The following is a 27,930-nucleotide window of genomic DNA, read 5'->3' as shown; positions in this document are numbered from 1 at the left end:
AAGATGAGGTCGAATAGCATCCTCCTCTGGTAAAACATCTGTTTCTGTAAGTGCCGAGATTTTGATCTCTGGTTTGCCATCAAAGGAGTGTGAAGCATAAATGAGTCAGTTCCCAAAGGGAGGGAGTAGAAACTCACAGGACAAGTCACCCAGACCACTTTTGGGCAGCATGATTGCGTGGCTCAAGAGGGGTTATGATGGAGGCTTGAGAGAAATTCTCTGGTCTGATGCTCGCTGGGGTGAGAACCAGCCGACCCTGAAAAGGAATAGAAAAAAATAAATACCTAAAAGCACTTGGATTGATCCTGAAGCTTGATTGATAGTCAATGTGTTGGGAAGACCCACAAAATGGAAGGTAAAGGAAGGAATCCTACCGTTGACAGAAATGAAATAAAAATGTACCTAATCTAATCAATACCACTGTTTTTGCACTAATGGTGATAGTTTATGTTTGGTGAAATGATTTGCAAATGTCTGAACAGGTCACTTATCCTTAATACATTGGATATGTAATAAGTTTTACAGAAAAACAAAAATGAACAGAAATCAGATATCCATGAAATGTTGGAAATGATTTTTATTTATATGACATGACAAATCAGATATTTATTTGGACATGATGAAACTTTCTAAATGTGGTTGCCATTACTGAGAAAATAAATACCCAAATGCATGCTAAGTAGTGATAACTTTCATTTTGTGTGCAGTGTTGCTTGGATTCCAGTTTGGCAATCATGATCTGTCTTCTCAAGATACCTACCACAAGTGCAACACGGGTGAGCTAGTGCTAATGCGGCTTGTCAAAACCTTTGACTTCTTGTTACTAGATTTTTTCTCCGATGGGGGAGGAACACATCCTATTTTTTAAAACTTTTCCCGAAACTTTCATTCATTTATTCCAATTTTCTCTCCTTACTTTATTTTAATTTTGCCTTTTTGTTGTTTTGTTTATGTCATTCTACTGTAGGCATTAATTTTTAGATATTTTGGCCTAGAAATTCAGTTGTTAGCGCCAGCCGCTAGCGCCTTAGGAGGAGGAGAAGTGGGGCGCGAAGCGGCTAGCGCCCCGGCGTGGCGCAATCTGCGCCTCTCGCGAACTTCAGTCACGATTTAGCGGCGGCGCAAAACCGTAGCGCCCACTCAGATGCGCGCGCGCAGATCCTGACGTTATTTCATGGTGCAACGCCCTTGGTGCGCCCCGAACCGGAAGTTCAGTGGCGCCCCCCTTCTGTGCGCCTGGCGCCCCCAGCGACTGGTTGAGTGGAACGGTTCCCAGTCGCTGCGGGGCGTGGGGGGCGCTATTTAAAGGGAACTCTTCCTCCATTCTTTGTGGCGGCCATTTTGTTCCACTCCTGTGTGAGAGAGAGATATTTGGAGAGAGACAAAGGGAGAGAGCTTTCTGCTTTGACTCAGTGCTCGCACAGGCACTTCTGGCTTCAGGCCAGAGCTTTGCAGTTGGATTTAACTTTCAGTGCCATAGCCTTGAGTCGCCACCTATAATGGGGGCTGCAGTGGGTGGAAACGTTGGCTTTCTGCATTGCATTCAAAGGGCTCAGAGACGCCGAGAGAGAGTGCCAGTCATGGCCAGACGGAGAAGGGCCAACAGGCGTCGGCACAGGAGGCCTTACCCACCCAGGGTATACCGCCAGCAGTTTTCATATCTGAACATGTCTGAGGAGCAGTGTGTTCGGAGGCTGCGATTCAGAAGGGAGGTGGTCACTGAGATCTGCCACCTGCTTCAGAGAGATCTGCAGCCACAGCTGAGGAGCAGGGTGTCTCTGTCGGTGGCAGTGAAGGTGACGGTGGCTCTCAACTTCTATGCCACCGGCTCCTTCCAATCCGCTACTGGGGACATTGCCAATATCTCCCAGTTTGCGGTACATTGCTGCATCTGCCAGGTGACGAATGCCCTCTTCAGAAGGAGACGTCAGTACATCTCCTTCCCCATGACCCTGGACAAGCAGCAAGAGCGTGCAATGGGATTTGCAAGAATAGCGGGCTTCCCCACGGTCCAGGGCGCCAATGACTGCATGCATGTGGCTTTGCGGGCACCTCTACAGAATGCCGAGGATTACCGCAACCGGAAGGGCTACCATTTGCTCAACGTCCAGTTGGTGTGTGACCACAGGCAGCTCATACTAGCTGTCAATGCCCGCTTTCCAGGCAGCAGCCACGATGCTTACATCCTGTGCCAGACTTCTGTGGCAGACATTTTCGAAGCCCCGGCTCACCCAGGAGGCTGGCTTCTCGGGGACAAGGGCTATCCTTTGTGCACCTGGCTGATGACCCCGCTCCGTGCGCCCACCACCCCTGCTGAAGAGCGATACAATGACAGCCATCAAGCTACCAGGAACATCATTGAGCACACAATCGGCGTGCTCAAGCAACGGTTCCGCTGTCTGGACCGTTCCGGAGGAGCCCTACAGTACTCACCTGAGCGAGTCTCCCATTTCGTTGTAGTGTGCTGCATGCTGCACAACCTGGCTATCCTCAGGACTCAGCCACTGCCAGGAGACATTGGAGGACCACCAGAGGAGGAGGAGGAGGAGCACCAGGACGGGAGGGAGGCACAAAGTGCAAGGGCTGTCCGTCGGCGGATTATTGCAACTCGGTTCTAGGCACCCTCTCAGGGAATGGCTTGTGCAGCGGAAAGCCCTGCAGCGGGTAGTCAAAACTGCCCAACGCATTACCGGCACCCGGCTACCGACCATAGAGCATATATATCAGAAACACTGCCTACGGAGGGCACGGTCCATCATCAAAGACCCTACCCACCCCAGCCACAGCCTGTTCGCCCTCCTACCATCTGGAAGACGCTACAGATGCATTCGCACCCGTACGACCAGATTTAGGAACAGCTTCTTTCCCAGGGCTGTCATCCTACTGAACTCCACAAATAAACACTAAAGCCTGCACATCTGCCAATGCACTTTATTATGGTCATATTTATGCTAATATACTGCAAGCCAAATGTATAAATGTATGTTAAAATGTTTAAGTGTCCTAATCCAAATTGTACACTCTCGGGAGCCGCAAGCCTACATTTCGTTGTACTGCACTTGTGCACTAACAATGACAATAAAAGTTGATTTGATTTGATTTGATTTGAATGGAGCCGCTCCGCAAACCCTCAGCCGGTCAAGGCAACAAATAGTTCAAAGTGCAAACATGGACAATCTGAATAAAGCAAATTTTTTATTTTCCAAACTCTGTGCCCTTCCCGCATGACAAACAAATTCAGAGAAACCCCCAAAAAAACAGTCAGACACATAACTGGCTCTCACAACCTTGAGAAAATGAAAAAAACAGTTAAACAAAAACGTCCATGATTCTCGGCCTTCATATAAAAAACAAACACAACATTCTCGGCCTTTTAAAAAACAAACACAACATTCTTGGCCTTCATATAAAAAAAACATTTTGCCGCACCTTCTACTTTTTTGCCTGCGAGGGTGATCTGCCTCGCTTCCGCGATTGGCCCCTTCCCGCCCTGTAGCTCCTCCTCAATGGGAGCCCAGTGGCTGCAGCAAGGCTGGGGGAAGGCAGCTGAGGGTCAGATGGTGAGACGGCAGATGCCCTTGGGGGACAGCCTGGACCAGCTCTGGGCCTGGAGGGCCCGGTTCTGACTGCTCCAACTCTGCTTGGGCGGCAGCAGTCTGTCCTACGGGTGGTGGCAGCTGCAGTGGAGGAGTGACAGTGTTGGCTGCAGGAATGCTGCCAACCTGACAGAGCACAGGCACTCCCTGGTTGGCCGAGACACTAGCACTCGCACGGGCCAGTACTGAAGCATGCGCAGCAATCTGCTGAAGCACAGACTGCTGGGCTGCTGCGGCGCGACGAGGGCCCCGTCGATGCCTGGCCGATCCAGCGAGGGTGGCAGCAGTTAGTGCCCGTGTGGCCCTGGTCTGTGTCTGCATCACACCAGCCAGTGAATGCACGGCACGACTGAGCACTTGGCTGGAAGCCGCCTGTGATGCCGCGAAGTCCTGCAGACTCCTGGCCTGTGCTGCCCCGAATTCCTGAACACTCCTTGCCAGTGACTCTCTGGAGTCAGGCATCCTTGCCACTGCAGCCATGAGCTCAGTGTGCCTGTGCTCAGCCTGGGCACCCATTTCACCAAGGAGCTGCACCTCCTCTGCGCTCACCGTAGCAGGACTGGAGGCCGCACTCACCCTCCAGGGAGATGGCTGCCGAGCTTCCTCACCCCTCCCGTGTTGCTGCAGCCCGCTGGGCTCCGGAGCTTCACCCTCATCAGACCCTCCCCCCCCCCCCCCCCACCCTGCTCCCCTCCAGGGAAGACGTGTCCCCATCATGGCCATGGGCTGCGTCAGCTGAGGGTGGCACTGATGGGCCGGCTTCCTCTTCCTCCTCCTCGAATTCTGAATCGGGACACAATGCCAGCTTGAGGGCCCGCCTCCTCACCTGGTGAATCAGCACCTGAAAGCAGGGAGACACAAGAGTTGCTTTAGAGTGAGGACAGGGCGGCAGCGAGGGAGGCATGAGTGCTGCTATGCACTGCATTGGTTCGAGAGTGGCAAAGGATGCTGGTGTGAGGCACAAGTGGAAAGAGAGAGGTCAAAAAGGTGATGACCTTACCATCGCTGTCCACAACAGGGTCGGCATCTCCAGTGGCGACGGGGCCAATCAGCCGGCCTCCCATAATCTGCTCCACTCGCTGCTCCAGGTCGCTGAGCTCTTTAAGGTCAGGACGGCCTCCCCCGGTCCGTCGCTGCTGCCTGCGATTGTGGGCCAGCTTGCCCTGCAAGAGAAAGGACGGACTCTAAGTACACTGTCAAGCCCTGATCTTGCCTGCACTACCTCCCATGGTGGAATAGCCCTGACAGTGTCAAGTCCTCATCTTGCCTGCACTGCCTCCCATGGTGGAATAGCCCTGACAGTGTCAAGCCCTGATCTTGCCTGCACAGCCTCCCATGGTGGAATAGCCCTGATAGTGTGTAAAGTGCTGAATGTGCAAGTGATTTTCTTGAGAGTCCTATAGCTGTTGGATGAGGGCTGGGCATTGGGGCTTTCAGGTCCCTTTGGCCATAAAGTGAGGTGCACATGCAGGGATGAAGAGGATACTGGAAAGGATACTCACCCTGACAACCCGAGTGAGGTCGTTGAACTTTTTTCTGCATTGCACAGGAATCCTGGCAACCATGCTGTTGGAGGTCACCCTGTTTGCCACCTCCCTCCAGGCTTTTCTATACTCGCTGGGCAGCGGCCTCCTGCCACTATCAGGGAAGAGGACAGGTCGCCTGCGCTCCACTGCGCCAACCAGTAGCTTCAGGGCACCCTCGCTGAAGCGCTGCGCTCGCTCCCTAGCCTCATCCATAGTCCTGGGCGTTGAACTGGTGAAGCAGCTATGTTCAGGCCTTGATTCAGGGCTGCAGTGTGCAGGGTGTCGCAGCAAAACAAATCCACCCTCCCCCTTTAAGAGCTGACCGGCGGCAGCGTGTCTGCCTTCAGTCAGCAACTCGCCGCACCTGCGCTGCGCCCGCCCTCGGTGGTAGCGCCCCGGCTCGCTGGCTTAGCGCCTTATGATAGTCGTGCACTGCCTGCTTTAGCGCAGCAGCAAACTCTTGGGGTGATGCAACTCAATTTCGGCGAAGGTGGCGCTAAGTTGCGCCGGTCGCTAAATTTAGCGATCGCCCGGCTGCAGCGCCCCAAACGTGGCGATACTGAATTTCTAGGCCTTTATTTTTTAAGACAAATTTTTATTTTAATCTATATTTATTGGCCCAGAAATTTGGGTCGGGGGCTTCCCGCGGGTGCAAGCCCCCGATCGGCACTTACCTAGCGCGCCGGCCGTTGAGCTCTGGGCCCCCGTGGAATTCCAATCCGGGGCCTGGTCCAGCTGCCCGCGCACAGTGCTTGCGTATCCCAGGGGCGCAGTTAGTTCGAAGCATCCCCTGGGATCACGTGGGCCATGGGGAGCCAATCGGAGCAGGGAATGCTCCATTCATAAGCCTTGACAGGAAGAGCTGTCAAGACTTATAAATACAACGGCCCTAAAACAGCACTAAATCTTCAAATAAATTTTTTAAAAATCACATTTTTAAAATAAACTATAAATTATATGAAATAACTATTTGAAACAATAATTTAAATTTTTGAAAAAAATAATTTTATTTTCTAACGGGGCTAAAAATAAAGTTACCTTGCTTTAAAGTATTTAAAAATAATAAACCTGTGGAAAAAAGTTTTAATTTTAATTAATTCACCACTTACGTTGTAAAAAGCAGGCCTTACGCCTGCTTTTTACATTTCTAAATTCTGGAGACTTACCCTCCCGGGAAAACCTGTAAAAGAAACCGAACTTCAATGCGCACGCGCAGCCTCTCCCGCGCACGCGTTCGACCTCTGAACCCCTTCGTTCAGAGTAACGGAAGTGCCGGTTTCCCGCGCATGCGCAGTGCATGCAGGAAACCGGCACTTCCATTGGGCCTACGGGTGAGTACCCCGTGCGTACTCACCCGTTGAGACCTGAATTTCTGGGCCATTGTCTCTTTGCGCTGTTTTTCTCATCTATTTTGTATTCTTGGTAATTTACCAATTTTAATGCTATTCATTTTCCTGTTGCCATATTTTATCTTCCTTTTTAATCTTGGGTGGGAAGTTTGTGCTCCCGCTTTTCCGCCATAACCTCGCAGTGGAGCGGAGACCCCTTCTATACATGCAAAATGTGTTTCCGCTACACTTTCGGTGAAGTTGCGGCAGTGAAATGGGAGCAGCTTTGTGGAAATTCCCATCCTTGCTTTTTCTTTGTCTCATTGCTCAGTTGATATACTTTTGCATAATATTGCTGAGTCTTTTGAATATTCCGCCACTTATTTTGAAAAACTGTTTCTGATCTTTTACTTCCTTTTCTTTGCTAATATTTTGTCGTCGTATTCATTCTGTTCCAAAGCTTACTTTAACATTTTAAGTCATTCCTCTTCCATTACTTGTTTCATCTCTATTTTTCACTTTCTTTGCAGGCTACTCACCAACCACATATCCTATTCCAGCTGAGAGGGCGAAATGGTCTGAAATGGTCTCTGCCAGTACTACTCTGAAGTAGTTGCTAGATGGTGCACAAGGCAGCCTAGGAATATGTCTGCATTGAATTCCCCTCACTGTGGGACAGTGCCTGGCCTCTGCTTGGTGTCTCCCCATAGCAGCTGGTCACTTCCCAATATAATTGTTAACAAATGAGGGTATGATGTGAAAGCAGACCCAGACAAATCTTACGTATTGTCTAAAAATCTCTGTTTATAAATAACGGCACAAAACTAGTGTTGGGCTGATTTCTTAAGTGTTTACAGGAGGGAAGCAGTAATGTAAAAACAGTATGAAACTGAGGACTAAGTAGGTACTTTTCAGTATTGGTTTCACAGCAGGAGGTTTACTTTGTTAATGTGCCACCTTTTTACAAGTTTAATGTGGTGGTATAAATTAAATGGGGCTTCGTAAAAGCTGTGCAGACTCATTGTGATCTAAATTTACTTCCTTGTGACAATATTGTAAACCAAAATTAGACTGATTGTAGTCTCTTACAGCTTTTGCCCGTTTCAGTAGGCTAACCCATTGGTGTCTTACTCCCTAATTTTCCATTTTCTTTGTATTTCAGAGCCTTTTGGAGCCGTTTTCTAAATTACTGAGCTTTGTGATTCAGAATGGAGTCTTCAGCCTTACGTACCTCGTTGAATTGTGTGGACTATGTTATCGAACATTCAATAAGGTAAAATTGGGCCACACTTTTCATCTAGAAAAAAATGGGTTTATTCATTTAGGAAGAAACATGCATAAGAGCAGATCAATCTAAATTATTAATAATAATAGTACATTTTATACATGTTGATGAAATCTAAATCATTGTAAAGCGTTCTTGTAATCAATACTATTTTGCAGTGGATGAAAGTTTCGTGACCGAGATGTACGGATGATGTAAACAAATGATTTAATGTTGTTTTCCGCTGACTTGCAGAAATTATGGCCTAGGTTATGGCTGGAGTGGGGCATCTCGCGGCGTGCCCTGTTAGTCAGACTTGTTTGTGCACGTTTCGGTTAAAAAAAAATTTGCTCACAAAGTTGCTGGAAGTGCGAGCTGATAACGGGCAACAGAACATCGGGGACCTTGGTGAACAACGGGACAAACAGTGTATCTCCTTAACCAATGAGATTAAAGGATTGAGAAATAATCAAGAGGAAGGACTGAGAATGAGCTTGAATTCGAGTGGGTGAATTCAATGTCAAATCAGCTACAGAAAGAAATAAAGGTGGGGGAGCTCATTTTAACCCCCAAAACAGATGGGTTTGGGTCAGGTGGGATGTTAAAATATCTCAAACCCAAACCCAACCCGCATCGAACCCGCCCACTTCCATTTTTTATAATTTGTTCCTGGGATGTGGGCGTCACTGGCAAGGCCAGCATTTATTGCCCATCCCTAATTTCCCTTGAGAAGGTGGTGGTCAGCCGCCTTCTTGAAACGCTGCAGTCCGTGTGGTGAATGTGTAATGTTATCTTATATCGTAGTATTAAGAGGCTTACGAGTAGATATCGTTGAGTACTCTTTATTAGGTCTTGAGTCAGTGCCAGCTCGTGTAGTACCGCCGCATGGCCAAGATGGCTTCTTATTTATCCGACTGCCGTCAAGCAGCTGTCTTTACTACAGCTACCGTCAAGCAGCTGTCTTTACTACAGCTACAGTTATCTGTACATCTTTCCCCCTCAACGATGACATGAACAGTAAACACCATAACATAACATAACAACACATAGAACACATATTAACAACATATAAAAACAGTCAGTGTAACTACTATTAATTACTATTAACAACATGTAAAAACTGTCAGTGTAACTATACCTTGCAATAACTGCCGGTACATATAAACATTACCCACACCCAGAAGCCCATTAGCTGTTTACAGTCTTTCCCTTGTCTACAGGTCGAGTCTAACGACAGGCTTTCTGGTGCACTGTGACCTGCGTAGCTGAGCGGGTATTTGCTGGGCCAACCCAGTTTTGTCCATTAAGTTCATGTCTGTACCACACGGATCCCTTGTCTCATTGTCACCCCTGTGTACTTCATCACTTTGTGGCATTGCCCTCGTCTCCTCGTCACTCTGTCGGATTTCCATCATCAGCTCATCCTCTCCTCCTGCAGCTGATAGGTCTCGGTGGTTTTCAGTAGGTGCCTCCTGTTTCTGCGATACACATTGCCATTTTCTGTCATGACACTGTATGACCTGGGGGCAACCTGTTGTAGAACGGTGGCTCTTTGATTCCATGACCCAGGCCCTTCAATGCGAACTACATCCTTCTCCTGTAGAGGCACTAGTGCAGTGGCTGTGCGGTCATGGAGCGTTTTTTGTTTCCGCTGAAGTTTCCGGGCCTTGTCTGCCCATACCTCATCTCTGTGATCAGGTGTGACATGCCTGGGAAGTCGAGTACGGATTTTGCGACCCAGTAAGAGCTCAGCTGGAGACTTGCCACTTTCCAGCGGGGCCGCCCTGTACAACATCATGGCCAGATATGGGTCAGTGTTGCTGTGTGCTGCTTTCTTTAATAGTCTTTTCACAATCTGTACCCCCTTCTCTGCTTTTCCATTGGCTTGAGGGTAGAGCGGGCTGGAGGTTACATGCTTAAACTCATACTCTGTAGCAAACGACTGAAACTCATGACTGGCATAGGGAGAGCCATTATCAGAGACCAGAGTTAGAGGGATGCCCTGCCTGGAAATCGATAGCAGCCATGGTATGGAGATGCCGGTGTTGGACTGGGGTGGACAAATGTAAGAAATCACACAACACCAGGTTATAGTCCAACAGTTTTATTTGAAATCACAAGCTTTCGGAGCGCTGCTCCTTCGTCAGGTGAAGTGGAGACTATATAAGCTGTGTCTTTATGCATCTCTCCACTTCACCTGACGAAGGAGCAGTGCTCCGAAAGCTTGTGATTTCAAATAAAACTGTTGGACTATAACCTGGTGTTGTGTGATTTCTTACATCTGCCTGGAAAAGATTGACTTCAGGTGAGTTATCACAGCTCTTGACGTGGTGCTGGGTAGGAGAGCAATCTCAGGATAATTAGAGTAATAATCAATAACTAACAAATAGTCTTTTCCTTCGTAGTGAAAAATATCAGTTCCTACCTTTTCAAAAGGTTGTGATGGGAGCTCTGTGGTAATGAGGGGCTCTTTTGTTTGCTTGTAGTGATACTCCTGACATGTAGCACAGTCACTGATCATCTGGTCAATATCAGAGTTCATGTTTGGCCAGTAGAGTGCCTCACGTGCTCTCCTTTTTGACTTTTCCACACCCAGGTGCCCTTCATGCATCTGTAATGATCAATAACATGTCATTCTATAGTGGACACTAGGTGGAGCCGTAGAGCTGTATATAGCTGTATGTATATAAGACTACACCAGCCAGCTGTATGTATATTAAGACTACATTACCCATGAGGCACTCGGCTACCCACAAGGCAGCAGTCAAGATGGATGCCTCTACAGATACTGTACCTAGTCCACATGTGCTCAATACAATGTCTAGCAAAAGCTAGCTGTGTTCATAATAAGAATGTCTATTTATTAATGAACATAGAGAGCATTTCTCGTCACATAGAGATGGGCACCACAATCCTGTCACACTGACCACAGAAAGCTCAGACTGAATATGATGATATTGTTTACATGACCCTTCCAACCTTCTTGAAGATTTCTCATCACTTTCCTCAGAACAGGGTCCTTTGATGTCTCTGTGGCTATCTTTGATAGTTGTTCCTGTGAGGCGGGCAATGCTGCATAGACCATATCCACATGAAGGTCCACATCCTCTTCTGTTTCACTGTTTTGTGTGGCATGTGGCGCAGCCCTGGATAGTGTATCTGCAATGAACATTTGTGTCCCTGGCACATGTGAGCTCAAAATCATAACATTGTAGTCTCATCATTAGGCGCTGTATCCATGATGACATGTCACACAGATTCTTTTTTGTGATCCCTAGCAGTGGCTTATGGTCAGTTTCTAGGATAACCTTGGAAAGTCCATAGATGTAGGTATGACATTTTTCACACCCAAATGCCAAGCCCAGGCACTCCTCTATTTGCGCATACCAGCACTCTGTAGCCGTCATGGAGCGTGACGCATATGCCACTGGTCGCCATTCTCCTTCATCTTCCTGTAGAAGGACAGCCCCTAATCCATCCTTAGAGGCATCTGTGGACACTTTTGTCCTCTTTTCAGGGCAGAAGAACTTCAGTAGGTGTTCACTTGCTAGAATGTGTAGCAGCCCCTTCCATTCATTCTCATGTTGATGTCCCCATTGGAACTCTGTCTCTTGGTGCAGCAGTTTTCTCAAGTGAGCGGTTTTCACTGCCAGATTTGGAATGAATTTCGCTAGGTAATTAACCATGCCAAGGGCCCGCTGAACCCCTTTCTTGTCCTTCGGTTTTTCCATGTCATGTATGGCCTTTACCTTTGACTTGTCTGGCTGAATCCCTTCTGCAGAAATCTTGTCCCCGAGGAATGTGATTTCATTGACGCTGAACTGACATTTGTCTTTATTTAGTTTGAGTCCATACTGCCGTATCCTCTGAAGTGTTTTTTCCAGTCTGGTGTCGTGCTCTCCCTGAGTGGAGCCCCATACTACCAGATCATCCACGTACACCCGCACACCATCCAGGCCCTTGATGATTTGCTCCATTGCTCTGTGGAAGATTTCTGGGGCGGAGCTAATGCCGAAGGGCAGGCGCTGGTAAGAGTATCGACCAAACGGGGTGTTAAAGGTGCACAGCTTCGTACTCTCTTCATCAAGTTTCAGCTGCCAGAATCCATGCGAGGCGTACATCTTGGAGAAGAATTTTGCTCCTGTCGTTTCGCTGACTATTTCCTCTCTCTTTGGGGTTGGATAGTGCTCTCTTTTTATATTAGCGTTAAGGTCCTTGGGATCCATGCAGACACGCAATTTATCAGTCTTTTTTGAATTGACGCAAACCATGGAATTTACCCAGTCAGTCGGTTCCTCAGTCTTTATGACACCTAGTCCCTCCATGCGGTCTAGCTCTTTCTGCAGTTTCTCACGGAGGGCCACCGGAACTCTCCTGGGTGCGTGAATCACAGGTTGTGCGTCATCTCTCAGTTTGATGGAGTATGTAAAGGGCAGTGCTCCGAAACCCTGAAATACATCCGCGTACTTGTGTGTTATAGCATCGTGCTTTATATTTGTACTGTCTTGGGGGGCACTCTGCACACAGTTCAGTTCATTAATAGTATAGACTCATTTTACCAAGCCCAAATCCACACATGCCTTATCCCCCAACAGTGACTCATGTCCTTCAGGCACTTTAACAAACGTCAATGGGTGAATGCGATTTTTTACCTTAACATTCAGCCTACACGTTCCTTTTGTTTCAATACTTTGTCCATTGTACGCCTTCAAAGCCACTGTCTTGTTCAGTATTTTTGGTCTCACTTTGAGATTCCGTGCATCACTCCAGCTTATAAGGTTTGCCTTAGCACCTGTATCTAGCTTGAAGGGAACAATGGTGCCATTTACCAGTAAGGGGGCTATCCAAACTTCAGTCTTTAGTCCTACGGAATGTACTTCCTTTTCCATATCTTTACCCTGTTTTAAGTCATTTTGCACCATTCCAACATACAAAGTCTCCGATTCCGTGTCTTCAGTCTCAATAGCATGCACTGTCTTTTTACCTTCAGTTTTCTCTTCCCAAAAGCACATTTTAGCAAAGTGATTCCTGCCTTTACATTTTGCGCAGTTCTTCCCATAAGCCGGACACTGTCTTGCCACGTGTCTATTGCCGCACCGTCTGCAATCGTGTGGCGTCATAGTCCTGAACTCTGTGCGCCCTCTTGTGTCCCTTCTGTGTACTACATCCACTGGTAGGTTGTCCAGTCCCAGCGCTCTCACGCCCGTTGCTGTAGTTCTCCCATCGAATTTTTGCGTGTGCATGGCTGAGAGTTCACTAGCATGACATTTTTACTGCAGCATCAAAAGTTAAGTCATTGTCCCTAAGCATTCTCTCCCTCACCTTCTTGTCAAGTATTCCGAAAACGACCTGATCGCGTATCATCGATTCCTTCAAGTCTCCAAAGTTACATGTTTGTGCTTTTGTTTTTAAGTCCATCAGAAAAACATCAAAGGATTCTCCTTGCTTTTGCCTGCGGGAGCGAAAAACAAATCTCTCGAACGTTTCATTCTTTTTAGGTGTGCAGTATTTATCGAACAAATCTATCATCTTGTCCAGATCATTTTTGTCACCTTCAGCTGCGAACGTAAATGTATTATATAGCTCGATTGCCTGCGAGCCAGCCACTGTTAGCAACAAAGCTACCTTACGTGTTCCAGAGCTAGTCGTGGTGTCGATCGCTGTGAGGTAGAGAAGAAAGCGTTGTTTGAATTTGCGCCAATTTTCGTCCAGATTTCCTTCAAGTTGCAGGCTAGTCGGTGGTTTTATCCCTTCCATTGTTGTGGTATGCCCGTATCGTGCGTTCTATAAATCCTGGTACCATGTAATGTTATCTTATTCGTAGTATTAAGAGGCTTACGAGTAGATATCGTTGAGTACTCTTTATTAGGTCTTGAGTCAGTGCCAGCTCGTGTAGTACTGCCGCATGGCCAAGATGGCTTCCTATTTATCCGACTGCCATCAAGCAGTTGTCTTTACTACAGCTACAGTTATCTACAGAAGGTACTCCCGCAGTTCTGTTAGGGAGGGAGTTCCAGGAGTTTTGACCCTGCGACGATGAAGGATGGTGTGCAACTTGGAGGGGAACTTGCAAGCGATGGTGTTCCCATGCGCTTGCTGCCCTTGTCCTTCTAGGTGGTAGAGGTCGCAGGTTTGACGGTGCTGCCAAAGAAACCTTGGCAAGTTGCTGCAGTGCATCCTGTAGATGGTACACACTGCAGCTACGGTGCGCCGTTGTTGGAGGGAGTGAATGTTTAATGTGGTGGATGGGGTACCAATCAAATGGGCTGCTTTGTCCTGGATGATGTCGAGCTTCTTGAGTGTTGTTGGAGCTGTACTCATCCAGGCAAGTGGAGAGTATCAATACACTATTGACTTGTGCCTTGTTGATGGTGGAAAGACTTTGGGGAGTCATGAGGTGAGACATTCGTCGCAATATACCCAGCCTCTGACCCGCTCTTGTTGCCACAGTATTTATGTGGCTGGTCCCATTAAGTTTCTGGTCATTGTTGACCCCCAGGATGGTGATGGTGGGGTATTCGGCGGTGGTAATGCCGTTGAATGTCAAGGGACGGTGGTTAGACTCTCACTTGTTGGAGATAGTCATTGCCTGGCACTTTTGTGGCATGAATGTTACCTGCCACTTATCAGGCCAAGCTTGAATGTCACCAAGGCCTTGCCGCATTTGGGCATGAACTGCTTCATTACCTGAGAAGTTGTGAATGGAACTGAACACTGTGCAATCACCAACGAACATCCCCACTTCTGACCTTATGATGCAGGGAAAGTCATTGATGAAACAGCTGAAGATGTTTGGGCCCAGGACACTGCCCTGAGGAACTTCTGCAGCGATGTCCTGGGGCTGAGATGATTGACCTCCCAACAACTACAACCATCTTCCTTTGTGCTAGGTATGACACCAGCCAGTGGAGAGTTTTCCCCCTGACTCCCATTGACTTCAATTTTACTAGGGCTTCTTGATGCCACACTTGATCAAATGCTGCCTTGATGTCAAGGACAGTCAATTTTGCCTCAACTCTGGAATTCAGATACTTTGTCCATGTTTGGACCAAGGCTGTAATGAGGTCTGGAGCCGGCTGGTCCTGGCAGAACCTAAACTGAGCATTGGTGAGCAGGTTATTGGTGAGTAAATGCCACTTGATAGAACACGTTGACGACACCTTCCATCACTTTGCTGATGATTGAGAGTAGACTGATGGGGCGGTAGTTGGCCAGATTGGATTTGTCCTGCTTATTGTGGACAGGACATACCTGGGCAGTTTTCCACATTGTCGGGTAGATGCCAGTGTTGTAGCTGTACTGGAACAGCTTGGCTAGAGGCGCGGCTAGTTCTAGAGCACAAGCCTTCAGCACGACTGCCGGGATGTTGCCAGGGCCCGTAGCCTTTGCCGTATCCAGTGCGCTCAGCCATTTCTGGATATCACATGGACTGAATCGAATTGGCTGAAGACTGGCTTCAGTGATGGTGGGGACCTCGGGAAAGGCCAATATGGATCATCCACTTGGCGCTTCTGGCTGAAGATGGTAGCAAACGCTTCAGTCTCATCTTTTGCACTCGCGTGCTGGGCTCTGTCATCATTGAGGATGGGGGATATTCATGGAGCCTCCTCCTCACGGAGGCGGGACAGGGGGTCACGCAACCAACCTGCTCCCAGGAGGCGGGCCTATTATTTATTTAAATATTTTAATGAGGCTGCGTGCCTCAAATTTGATCTCTCTTCCAGCTTTAACGCTGGCTGGCCAGTTTTCCCGGGCCTCTGGAAACCCGGCAGCTAAAGGGAGGCGAGGCCTGCTGCATGAACTGTTAAGTGCTATTCCAGCACTGCTTGTGAGCCAGGAGGAGCAGGAATGTTTCATCCTGGCCCCTCAAGCAAATCTGTTTCCCACTCCACGCGATCGGACCCCCCTCTGCTCCCGCGATCGGACCTGATCCAATAGAATGCTATTAATTGACCATTCAGGCCCATATAAAGTTGTCTTCATTTATTTAACTCCCCATCCTAGGGTGCACAGAGGAAGGAGGGAGGGATCGCGTGGGAGGTGACCAGGATCGCGGGTTGGGGGGGCCTCATCAGGATTGCGGCCCGGGAGCAGCAATGTGGGGGCTCTGACCAGGATCGCGGGCTGGGAGGAGCACGGATTGGGGTGGGGCGGGGGGGTGTATGAAGATCGGAAGCCAGGTGGAGCATGGCAGGGGGTCTGCTGAAAATAGGTCACGGAACAGCAGAAGGAGCCCGAGGTGGGATGCGGTCTGCTGAAGATCGGGGCGATGGGCCGCAGGACGGCCTGGGGGGGGGGGCGGGGTCTGCAGAAGATATGGGGTGATGGGCTGCAGGGCGGCCGGAGGAGTGTGGGGGAGGCCTGGGAGGGGGCGATTGGGGGGGCGGGGATCGGTGGCCTCGTGGGGGGATCTTTTATGTCCACCTGAGAGAGCAGATGGGACCTTGGTTTAACGTCTCATCCGAAAGACGGCACCTCCGACAGTGCAGAGCTCCTTCAGTACTACACTGGAGTGTCAACCTAGATTTTTGTGTTCAAGTCTCTGGAGTGGGACTTGAACCCACAACCTTCTGAGTTAGAGGCGAGGTTGCTACTGACTGAGCCACAGCTGACAGTGGGGTGGACTGTCAATACAATATACCCTCCCAAGTTCTCAAAAAACCCATGGACAGTTTCCCTCCTTGCGGCCAGCTGTTCATATTTTTATCTGCATTCCTTCAATGAAAATCCTTGATTCTATGTTTTCTTATGCATCTGGTGCCCCTGCATTGACGGGGGCAAATCATGGATGCAGACTACCAGATTAGCCAGTTAAATTCACTACCTGCACATTATGCGATTACCGATTAAAAAAAAGAATGTCAGCTATGAATCCGTTTCTTATTTTAAGTATAACTAACTGGACAGGCGTATTTTATATCAAAGTACCCTCCCCATCTTCTCCAAAAAACTACTCGGCCATTCATTTATTCATTGGGCCTTTGACAAGCAAATTGTACCAGTGTGTGAGGTCCCTTGTGGTGACATGGAGTAGTAGCCAGTGATGGTGTGGTTGGTAATAGATGCTCAGCCAGCTATTTGAAGGCAGTCATAGGTTCCATTGGGTCTCACGGGGTTTCATAGTGTTTTGTGCTTGTTGTATTTTGCAGGAGCGGGATAAATTCTACCTCTCACGAAGTGTTGTGTTGGAACTGTTACAAGCACTGAAGCTAAAGTCTCCATTACCAGACACCAACCTGTTGCTGTTGGTACAGGTAAAGCTTTGTTCAAGTTATAAATAAATTGGTAGAAGTTCACCCTGCTGAATAAATTGTCTTCAAATTGCTACACATGATGACTGAACAGGCTTAAAGTGTCAGCTAAATTTCTTGAAGTAATGTAATCAGAAATTTTATGCTTATTAAGAGTACAGCAGAATTAATACAGATATGATGGTACATCTTACAAAGAAAATTATTCTAATTTATATATTCTTTACGTAAGTTTGTTCAGCTATTCCTCCAAATATAATTATTAGTAATTGCAGTAAGTAAACATATTTCACTTTTCATTATTAAATATCGAAACACAAAGAAGAACAATAGCTGCAGCAGGATTAGCTGGTCAGAACGGGCCTGTTTGGTGTATCTGTTATAATATTAATTATGAGTTTTATATTGCTCCGTAATACAATAAAGCTTCAGAGTCCGTGGCCTTGATTTTTACAGGGGGTTTGTGGGAAGAGTGTGCGGGAGCCCGGTACTGGGCGATGAACCCAGCAAGGCCGGAAGGGTCGCGGCCTCATTTGAATAAATCTTTCCAGAGTCCCGCCCGACAACTGACCAGATTGACTACCTGGCCAGTGGGCGGGAGTGGGCATCTGGTGGCAGGAGGCTGCAGCCGGGGAGACACTGGAACGGTCAATGGGAGGCAGGGTGGGAAGGCTCTGACCACGATTGGGAGTGGGGGAAAGCTCTGGCCATGATCGGGGAGGGGTAGCCCGGCACAAGGGAGGCCCAAGGCTTCCTTGTGAGGCCCAGAGGTGCATTCCTAACCCTCCTGGCCCACAAGAAAACCTAAAATGAAACTTTAAAACTTACCTGCTGGGCCTCCTCTTTGCCTGACGGGGATGCCGTCACTGCTCCCCTGCTCAGGCCTTCAAGTCCTGATGACATCGTCGGAGATCTGCATTTTTAAAGTAGGACCTTTAGGCCTAGAAATTCAGTGGGCTGCGCCACCTGTTAGCGCCCAAAGAGGGCACTTAGTGGGTTTTGCACCACTGGCCACGCCTCCCGCTAAATTTAACAAGACGCTAATGGCGGCGCTAGCCGTTAGCTCTGCGCCGCTACCGATGATGTCATCGGTGTGCGCAGTGCCCCGCTACCGCCCCGATCGCGAAATTTAGTAGCGCCCCCCTATTTGCGACCGGTTCAGGGGGGCCTACCTGCGGCGGTAGAGGCGCGGAGGTGCGGGGCGGCCATTTTTTTTCTGGCCGCCTGCCAGCACCTCTCCGCGCCGCCGTCCCCGGCCTCCTGAGCAGCCCCCCCCCCCCCCCCCCCGCGGAGTGCCGGCTGTGTCCCAAGAGCCCAGCGCTTCTCCTCGGTGCTGGGCTCTTTTGCCGGCACTCGCGCTCTTTGAGTGCGCCGCAGCAGGCCCCTCCCCTTTAAGAAGGGGCGGAAGGCCTGCAGTACGCCATGCCGCAGCGTGTGGCGCTGCGGCACGTTGCGCTGCGATTTTCAGTTGCAGCGCCCCAAGAGGGATGCGGGGCGCCTCAAGTAGCGTCGCGCTTCCGTCTGGGGCGCTGAAACTGAATTTGCGGCGGGCGGCCGCAACTCCTTCCGGGGCGGTACTTCTGGCGCCCTGGCCCAAACGAGGCGCCAGTGAATTTCTAGGCCTTAGGTTCTTAAAAGTGGAGAGAAATATAGAGAGGAAGAGGGGTTTAGGTAGCCAGTTCCTAAGAGTGAAAGTGAAGGTGAAGGCTATGCCACCAATTGCAGGGTGAAAGGCGGGAGGGATGCACAGGAGGCTACAGGCAGAAACTGATGGGTGTAAGATTGGAGAAGCATCCAGAGATAGGACGGAGCAAGGTCATGGAGGGATCTGAAGATTAGGAAAGTTTAAAATTTAACGTTATGGAGCCAGTGTAGGTCAGTGAGGACAGAGGTGATGAGAGAGTGGGACTTAGTATGGGACGGGAAACAAGCAGCTGAGTTCTAGAGTTTATGGAGGGTGCTGGATGGGAGGCCAGCGAGGAGGTCATTGAGAAGTCAAGTCTAGAGGTGACAGAAAAAAATGGACGTAGGTTTTGGTGGCAGAGGGAGGCAATGTTCGAGAGGTGAAAGTAAGTGGTCTTAGTGTTTTAAGGGATATGTGGGGTTTGAATTTTAGCTCTGGGTCAAGTCAAATGTCAACGTTGTGAAAGGTCTGGTTCAGCTTGAGCAAGTGGATAGGAAGGATAGAGTTAGTGACGAGGGAGCAGCTTTTATGATGGGGGCCAAAAAAGATGTTTTCAATATTCCTGATACTCAGCTAGAGAACATTTTCACTCATCCATAACTTGATGTTGGACGACAGCGCAGAAGTCATTGTGGGTCAAGGAAAGTGATGAAGAGCTGGGTGTCTTCAGTATGCATATTGAAACGGATCCTGTGCTTGTAGCTAGTTTGGCCAAGTGACAACATGTAGCTAAGGAATGGAACCATGCAAGAGCAGTTGATGGAACTGGAGGGGTGGGGGAGACGTACTGAGTGAAATTCCCCAGGCCTCGGTGTTGAGACCTCTGCTGTTTCTGACTACTAGACTCAGACACTCAGTGCAAAGTGGTCAAATGTGCTCAGGATACCAAATTGGGAGGGGCAATGGAAATGGTGGAAGCAGCTCAAAAATTACAGAATGAGTTGGACAAACTAAGTATTTGACCAGATTAATAGTAAATTATATTTAATGTGGACAAGTGCAAGGTTACTGCACGTAGGAAGGAAAAATAAGCAACAAACATATTCCATGAATGATGTTGAACTAGCTGAGGATGACGTTGAAAGACACCTGGGAGTCTGAGTAGACTCAACATTAAATGTGTCTAATCAATGCAGAGCAACAATTAGCAAAGCCAGTAGAATGTTGAACTACATAATCAAACCAGCTGACTATAATTCAGAGGAGGTCCTGATCAAACTGTACAGAGCTCTGGTAAGACTGCACATTGAGTACTTTGTCTAGTTCTGGTCTCCAAGGCATAAGGGTGGTATTCAAGCATTAGATCAGTGCAGAGAAGACTCACAAGGCTGATCCCCAGTGTTAGAGGTTTGTGTTATGAGGAAAAGCTGGAGAATTTTTTTGTTTCCCAACAAATGGAACAGACTCCCGTATAGATTGATCGAGTCAAAACCCCTGGAACCATTTTAGAGACAATTGGATGCTGCGATGCGGGGAACTATTGGGATTTTCTGGATAAATGAATTGAGAAAGGCCGAATGACCACCCTCATTCATAATTATCTTGTGATCATTAAGGACCAGGAGGCATAACGCACCATGGTCACAATCACAGAGGATGTCATTCATGGTTAAAGAAAAATCAAGTAAAATTGCTGCAACAGTTGAGAAGTAATTTACGTGTTTTATAACTAGAATGAGTAAGTGGCAGCCTTGTGCAGTAGTGATATATGTTTACTGACATTTGAAGGTTGCAGTTACAGAATAATGGGAATATGCTAATAAATGGCTTGAAGGCTGATGTGAAAACTAATGGCTCTCTCTCTCGTTCGTACTAGTTTGTTTGTGCAGATGCTGGAACAAAAATAGCTGAATCAACAATTCTGCAGAAATACATGATTGCTTCTGTTCCCGGAGTAAGTATTAGACCTAGACACTGCTCTTCATTCGAAATGTTCCAAAGGATTTTATATATATATGTATAATATATAATGTGTGTGTGTATATATATATATTAAATATTGAATAGAATAACTTGTTTGTTATGAATTTTCTGTCCATTTTGAATTGCCGTACAGCATCTTGCAATTTGCTGCAATTCTGGATTATAGGACATCTGCTCCCTCTGAAGAATATTATTGTTGATGAAAACAATACAATTATCATTATGGTGTAATTTGTGATTTTGCTAATGGGTACTTTCTACTTTCCTCACTGATGTGTATAATTGGGAGTAAACACTAATGGCCGTGTATAATTGGGAGTAAACACTAATGGCCGTGAAATAGAAGTGAGTGCAAAATCACATTAATTTTGTGTCCATATAATTAACAGTGATGTGTGAGTTGTGCTTGTGATTGCTGCCATTGAAGAACGAATAGTCGTTGCTGCAGAGGTTAACTGCCTCCTTTGCTACTATTTCGATTCCTCTCGACTACTGCAAGTAAATCCGCTCACAGTGCCCGATGCAAGTTGTTGATGAACCTACTCCTCTGAGTCAGTTCTGATGAAAGGTCATCGACCTGAAACGTTAACTCTGTTTCTCTCTCCACAGACGCTGAGTATTTCCAGCATTTTCTGTTTCCACCTCTGAGTCAGTGTCGTTCTGTAGGGCTCTGGCAGTGAATGAAATAACTTTAATATTCCAGTGTGAATGACTCTTAAAAGACCTGGATAGCAAAAGATATATTTTAAATTTGCTCTCCTACTCACTGTTTTTTGATTCGTCATAAGTTAAAAAAATCTTAACATTAATTAAAACCCTGTGTTCTTAAGGTAAGAACTCCTGTGAATCTTGCCACATTCAAAACCTGCTCTTGAATGTGGCAATACAGCACGTCAGTTCAGAATACTTGAGGAAGGCGTCTGTTTCCGTTTCATTCAACACGACTTGGATAGGAAATTGATGATAACAGTTTTAATCATATCAACTGGACTTGGCTTAGATTTTTCAATAAACTATCACATGATAATGAAACCAAATCAAAATGCTAGTACAGGAAACTTTCTGGTATCCGGCACGGACGGGACTGACGTGGTGCCGGTTCATCAACAATCCCGGATAACCGAACGCTATAGTAAAAGATACGGAGCTCTGAGCTCCGTATAAAGCAACAAACCCTGTACAGCTTCAAAACAATCGGCACAAGTTGCAAGCGTCTCTGTAGCTTAGCAACAGCTTCAGCTACACCCTTGCACAGCAACAAATGGAGTAAAAAAAAAGTAATAAAAGTTATCTGAACTGACTCCTGAATTTTGCCGGTGGATAGAGCATTCCGGTTATTTAGGGGCCGGTTAATCTAAAGTTTCCTGTATTATAAAGATTCTTCTAATATTTAATATTAGAAAAAGAGCACTTGCCATAAGAAATAGTAAAATATTACCCATAAAATTGAATTATAGCCAAAGAACTGCTTTTGTATTGTATTTGTGGTGTCCTTGTTTGTTTTTGAGGAAGGGGATAGTTATCATGTGACATAACAAGATACAGCTTATGGCAACTGCAGCAATTGCAGATGTCATCTGAATTTGATACTGTTGGGAGACAATGATCAAGTGAAAGATTTTCCAATGGCCAATCCATTTTTCAACAATCATAGTTCAGCAAATGATGGTTAAGTCTACATGTAAACTTCAAAGGAACAGAGCCCAGGTGACCACATTGTTTGAGAGAGAGTTCACAGGTAGGAGAAGTAATGTGAAGCTTCTGTTCTAAGTGGAATTTTTGGATTCGTACACAACACTTGACGTGCAGTTGCAAGATCTTTTGTTCCTGGTGTAACCATGGAAGTCTGCTTGAAGTGCGAGAACTCCCGTGATGCTGCTCCAGGCAAACTCCTGTAGAGTTCGATTAACCTGGCCACATCCCTCCAATGTTGTAGGGGGCTTTAGAATGGAGTAGGGTGTCCGCATCAAGATTGTAGCAAGTTCAGTCGGAGCAAGAGGTTTTGCCTGCATCCTGACAAAAACGTTACAGTATATTCCCTTAGTGAGCTTAATACAAAACACTGAAATTGATGATGGTTACAAGTAGGGCTGAATGTTTTTGAGTATTCCTAATCTGTTACTAGTCTTGTCACTTTTTCCGCTAGTATAATTTGTATGTGATTAATAAGTCAGTGATCTGTATCAAAGGAGCTTGGTACCCTGACAGAGTGGAAAAGAGTTATATCTGCCAGTTTCCCCATATCACTCATCATTTCACAACTGAGAGGGTAACTCTTCCCAGGTATTTGACAAAGTCATGGTGTACCTGAACTACAGAACTATAGGAGGTAAAAGAGAGATTGACTCACTTTTTAATTCTTTCCTCCTCTCATCATGTGGGAAAGCACCTCACATGACAAGCTGATACTATTAGGAAGTCAGTCTGGGAAAGAGTAGCACAAACTGTGTCCTAGCCACTCTATGTTGCAGCATACTTCTATGTTGCCCTTGTACTCAGTATTGCAGAAAATGTACTTGCCTGATTTTTTTTTTTTTTACAGATATAGAAAGTTCTGTATAATACAACTTATAAAACATTGTAATGCATTCACAGATTTTGCATTTGTACATTGCTGTCATTAGATAATGTAATGTGTAGTTTATGGTTAAAACGAGAGAAAACTTTTGCCATTTTCATAATCCTCCCCCCTAATTGCACTCATTGCGCTGCCTTACTGTGGTGGGCAGCAGTGGAAAACATTTGATCTGTTTCACATACCGGGGTAATTCCACACTCCTGCACTCGCAGGGGGTGATAATCAGAAAGTTGGAGCTGTCGTGTTGCATCCCCATCTCTGTTGCATGCTCCCTTCTGAAAGCATGGGATTACAGAATCACCCTCACTATATTAGTCCAAGATAGAGTCACTGGAAAGTTACAACTCTGTTAAATCAAGATCAAGGAAACTTTGAATAATTTTATGAGCCTGTATTACATATTTTTTAAAAGTCTATGGCCTAGAAATTGGGTTTTGGCGCAGCGACGGCTTTAGCGCCGGAAGTTAGTGCCGGAGCTAAGTCGCGCTGGGCGGGCCAAAAATTCACTAGTTCTGCGCCCAAACGGCTGCCGGCGCTGCTGAAAGCTGTTTGCGCCTGAAAACTGGCGCTACGCGCTGAATTGCGGCGCTATTCCGGCGCTGCGGTGCGGCAGGTTCGGGAAGTGCAGGCCTCCTCCTTCCCTTAAGGAGGAGCTGCCTGCACCCGGCCGCGGCCCGCGAAAATCATTGTAAAAATGAGCCCGGCACCTCGGACAAGTGCCGGGCTTGCATCTGTCCCGGGGGGCGGGGGGGAGAAGTCCGGGGAGGGAGCTGCGGCCGGCGGGAAAGCGGCCGGCCGCCGCGGGGCCTTTAATGCGCCGGCGCAAAGTCCAGTAAGGCACCTCTGCCAGAACGTTGCTTGCGGCTGCCACGGGCGAGGCGGCCGCAAGTCAATTTCGGAGTTCGGGCGGGTTACCATGGCAACCGGGACGCTGCGCACACCGATGACGTCATCGGTGCCGGCGCAGCGCTAACGGCCTAACGCCGATTTAGGGACCCACTCAATTTCCAAACTGGCCATAACTCCGGCGCTAGGCCCTCTAGCGCCTCAAAAGCGGCGCTAAGCCTACCGAATTTCTAGGCCTATATGGTATTGCGTTATAACTGATGTTAAATTAAATTTTGAAGCTACCATCTCTATCATTCAATTGATTTGGGGGGAAAAGAAACAGCCTTTAAAAAAATTAAAAAAAAAATCCCTTAAATCTTTTAAAAGCTATTCTGCCAGCACAATTTACACTTCATCTAGAGCCATCCTTTGTTTCTTAACCTGTTCCATTACCATCTCCTTTTGCCTTGAATATCTCTTAATGTCTCTTAATCTCTTCCGTCTTCCATCCTATCACAGATCTTCCCTTTTGTTCTTTCATCCCCTCTCCCCTTTCCCAACCTCTTCACTTGCTTAAAAATCTGTTCCATTTCCTGTTTTTTTTCCAGATCTGACGAAAGGTCATCGACCTGAAACGTTAACTCTGTTTCTCTCTTCACAGATGCTGCCTGACCTGCTGAGTTTCTCCAGCATTTTCTGTTTTTATAACTTATACAGTACTTGATTCTTCTATATAGTTTCTGCAAATAAAATATACATGATTATGATCATAGCATAAGGAGACACAGCCCAAGAAAAATATAGCACTGTGGAAGCATTGTGTTGAAAGCTACAAAGGTTTATCCCAATGAAAGGATTATTAATCAGTCACAACGATTTGGTATCTAGTTATCTCCTGGGCGATACATCTTGTAATGCTGTGTGTGCTTAAGATTATGTGCCTGATGTCACTCAAATAATACTTGAAAAATGTAGTCTGGACTTGTTCTCACACTTGAATATCTTGACATTTTAGGTAGGGCTGTATAACTCACCTGCTGACAGTCACGGGTGTGCAATCTTAAATCACTGCCGACTCATCTGAAAACCTTATACAGTTTTAGCACGAGGGCTGCCAACCTTTCCGTAGCACTTTGTCAATAAAATTGACATGGCTGGCCTTTTGAAAAATTGCCGCAGATGCTGTGCTTCAAAGAACAAAGTTAAATGAGCACTTGGACACATATCTGAAATGGAGACATAACACTAAAGATTTTTTGTGTGTATAATATTATAGTATAATTATTTAGGTATAAATAGACATTACTGTAAACATTCTATATAGAATTTTTCACGTGTAAGATATAAGTGTAGATTTTTTGTGTATAATATGCTACTATAGATAAAAGCACTAAAAGACATTATCATAAACTTCGTTATAAAAGTGAAGAAACATTGCAAGACCTTGGTGCCTTGTACTATTGAAGCAAAGTATTTAATAAAGCTTCCGATTAAAACATAAACAATGAGAGCCAAAAGAGAGAGTGAGGCACAGTTGAGCAACTGTGATATTACTTCTTATAATATGCATACATTTGGAGCTTGTACAGTCAGTTTCATTTTGTTTCTGGTGATTTTTTACTGGAAACAAATGTCATGCTAGATATGATCATAATAGCAGGTTCCACAATTGAACCACATAGTTTAAACTGAATTGCTATTATTCAGTGTGATTTGTACCTGTGCACATGTTGTATGTCTTGATCTGCGCTGCAATAGTATTCAATTTATTTCACTGGACTTTACCGGGAGCAGCATGCTCCCATAAATCCCAGTACACATATCCTGCAACCCATTTTTCAACATTTTATTTTACATATTACTTACCTTGAAATAAGACACTCACATAAAAGATTTGGACGTTTTAATATATGAGACTTCTATATTCCAGTATTGTTTATTGAACCAGCTGATATATGTTGATGGATAGTACCACTTATGCTTATTTTTCTCAACCAAAGCATCAATTCTGTTAGTTTCTGGGAGAGAAGGGGCAGAGGATGTGGGAGGGTTACAGAATTTGTGAAAAGAATATTTCTGATATTAATATGGTGACAGAAAATAAAATTTTACTGGATGTTACACTTCGTTCTGAGGTTTGCTATATTAAACATATATTTTAAACCAATTAAAAATACGTTTGGGCATGCTGCAAGATTTTAACACTATAATTCACAAGAGCAGAGCTTGAGTAGTTTATCTAATCATAAATCCCAGACTGTGCTGCAGACTGTAACACAATAGCAGCAGGTATATTGTGTAATCTAGATAGTCATGGTTCTGTATGTTATATTGCCATCTTTGTTCATTACAAATATCAGAGAATATGCACAGTGTAACTATTATTGAGCAGTGTGCATTATTGTATTACTGTACATAGTGTACTGGCAATTTATTATTGATATAATTCCTGTAATTTATTTATCAAAAAATCTCCAGTTTATTAAATGGAAAGGAAAACTAGTTTTGTAAAATAATAACATGGTTATTGTATTTTATTTTGTTAAAATGTTGCAATGATTTAGACTTAGTACCTCTAAAGGATTGGTTTCCATTCAGAAAGCATGGTTTTAATCCCTAACTTTGACAGATACTTGAGCCTAGCTACCCTTTATTGATGACATTCTTAGCCTGACAGCTGCAAGAGTGGCTCGTGCTGAAAGCCTGTCTTGCTGGATATATCAATCTGTCAGCTGGTGTGTAGTGACCTTGGCGATGGGCATGGAGAATTCTATTGTAAATTGCTCCCACATTTAGTTGAAGGAGGCTGGTGTGGCCTTGTAGCATGTAATGAAGGAGTAGGAAGAAAGCATAATTGGCAAGTATATAGCACCTTTCAGGAACGTGCCATAGCGCTTCACAGCAAATGAGGTACAGTCACTGTTGTAATGTAGGGAAACATGGCAGTTAATTTCTGCACAGTAAGGCTACACAAACAACCAGGACATAAATGGCCTGATAATGTGTTTTATAGATGCCGATTCAGGGATAAATGTTGGCCAGGACACCAGGAGAACTCCCTGCTCCTCCTTGTATAGTGTCATGGGATATTTTGCAGCCACCTGAAAGAGCGGACAGGGCCTCAGTTTAACATTTCCTCTGAAAGATAGCACCACTGACAGTGTGGCACTCCCCCAGTACTGCACTGAAGTGTCAGCCTAAGTTATATGCTCAAATCTCTAGAGTGGGGCTTTAACTCACGATCTTCTCCCTCAGACACTAGAATGCCACAATGAGCCAAAGATGACACTATGGGGGATGGCAGGGGTCAAATGCCTTTTCATTATTTTAGGCTACAAGCATCCCATCTACTGATACGTATTTAATCAGAAAATTGTATTGAGTTTAAAACATGTTCTTAAGCGCATGTACAATTCTATGCATCTGTTACAAATTATATATTCTCTATTAGTATATGGTAAATTATATTACATTTATCTTTGCAATTGTTTGATTTGAAACAAGCCTGATACAGCTTAAAATATAGGCCTAACTGAAATGAAACTAATAGTTCTTAAAAATGCACCTTGAAAACTTAAGCAATGAATAACAACAAAGGCTCTACAGAAACATCAATTTGAAAGTGTATGAAACCAACTATTGTTGATGTATATCTCTTTATTAAATCTTGCAGTACACAACTGCAGCAATGGACTGCATGCGACAGTACATAAGTGAATTGCTGGACTTCATAGCTGATATGCACACACTGACCAAATTAAAGGTATGTATGTTCTAAAAATTATGTTTAAGCCCTTACTTTCTGAGGCTCCATCACATAGGAATGGGTTGAAAAATTAGGCCACTGACCCCATGCGCCTGATTATTGGGTTCCACACTGTAGGAAGGAGTTTTTGGCTTTAGAGAGGGTACAATGCAGACTTACTGGGATGCTGCCTGGTATGAGGAAATA

The 27,930-nt window shown here is 46.0% G+C and overlaps 1 protein-coding gene across 3 annotated transcripts in view; it reads left to right on the top strand.

The window, feature by feature from the left end:
- Positions 1–27,930, top strand: part of unc79 (unc-79 homolog, NALCN channel complex subunit) — a 237,315-nt gene that overhangs the window by 184,144 nt on the left and 25,241 nt on the right. For all 3 annotated transcript variants that reach the window (XM_086002784.1, XM_086002785.1, XM_086002783.1), the window contains 5 exons: positions 708–776; positions 7,613–7,723; positions 16,864–16,968; positions 20,466–20,543; positions 27,652–27,741. In XM_086002784.1, coding sequence (XP_085858910.1) covers positions 708–776; positions 7,613–7,723; positions 16,864–16,968; positions 20,466–20,543; positions 27,652–27,741 — 453 coding nt within the window. The remainder of the gene's footprint in view (positions 1–707; positions 777–7,612; positions 7,724–16,863; positions 16,969–20,465; positions 20,544–27,651; positions 27,742–27,930) is intronic.

This window comes from Somniosus microcephalus, chromosome 12 (assembly GCF_052327205.1).
Source record: "Somniosus microcephalus isolate GS21.2 chromosome 12, FLI_Smic_1.0, whole genome shotgun sequence".
NCBI classification, from domain to species: Eukaryota; Metazoa; Chordata; class Chondrichthyes; order Squaliformes; family Somniosidae; genus Somniosus; species Somniosus microcephalus.
Note: the sequence above shows the minus strand (reverse complement) of the source record. Positions and strands in the feature narration are given on the sequence as shown.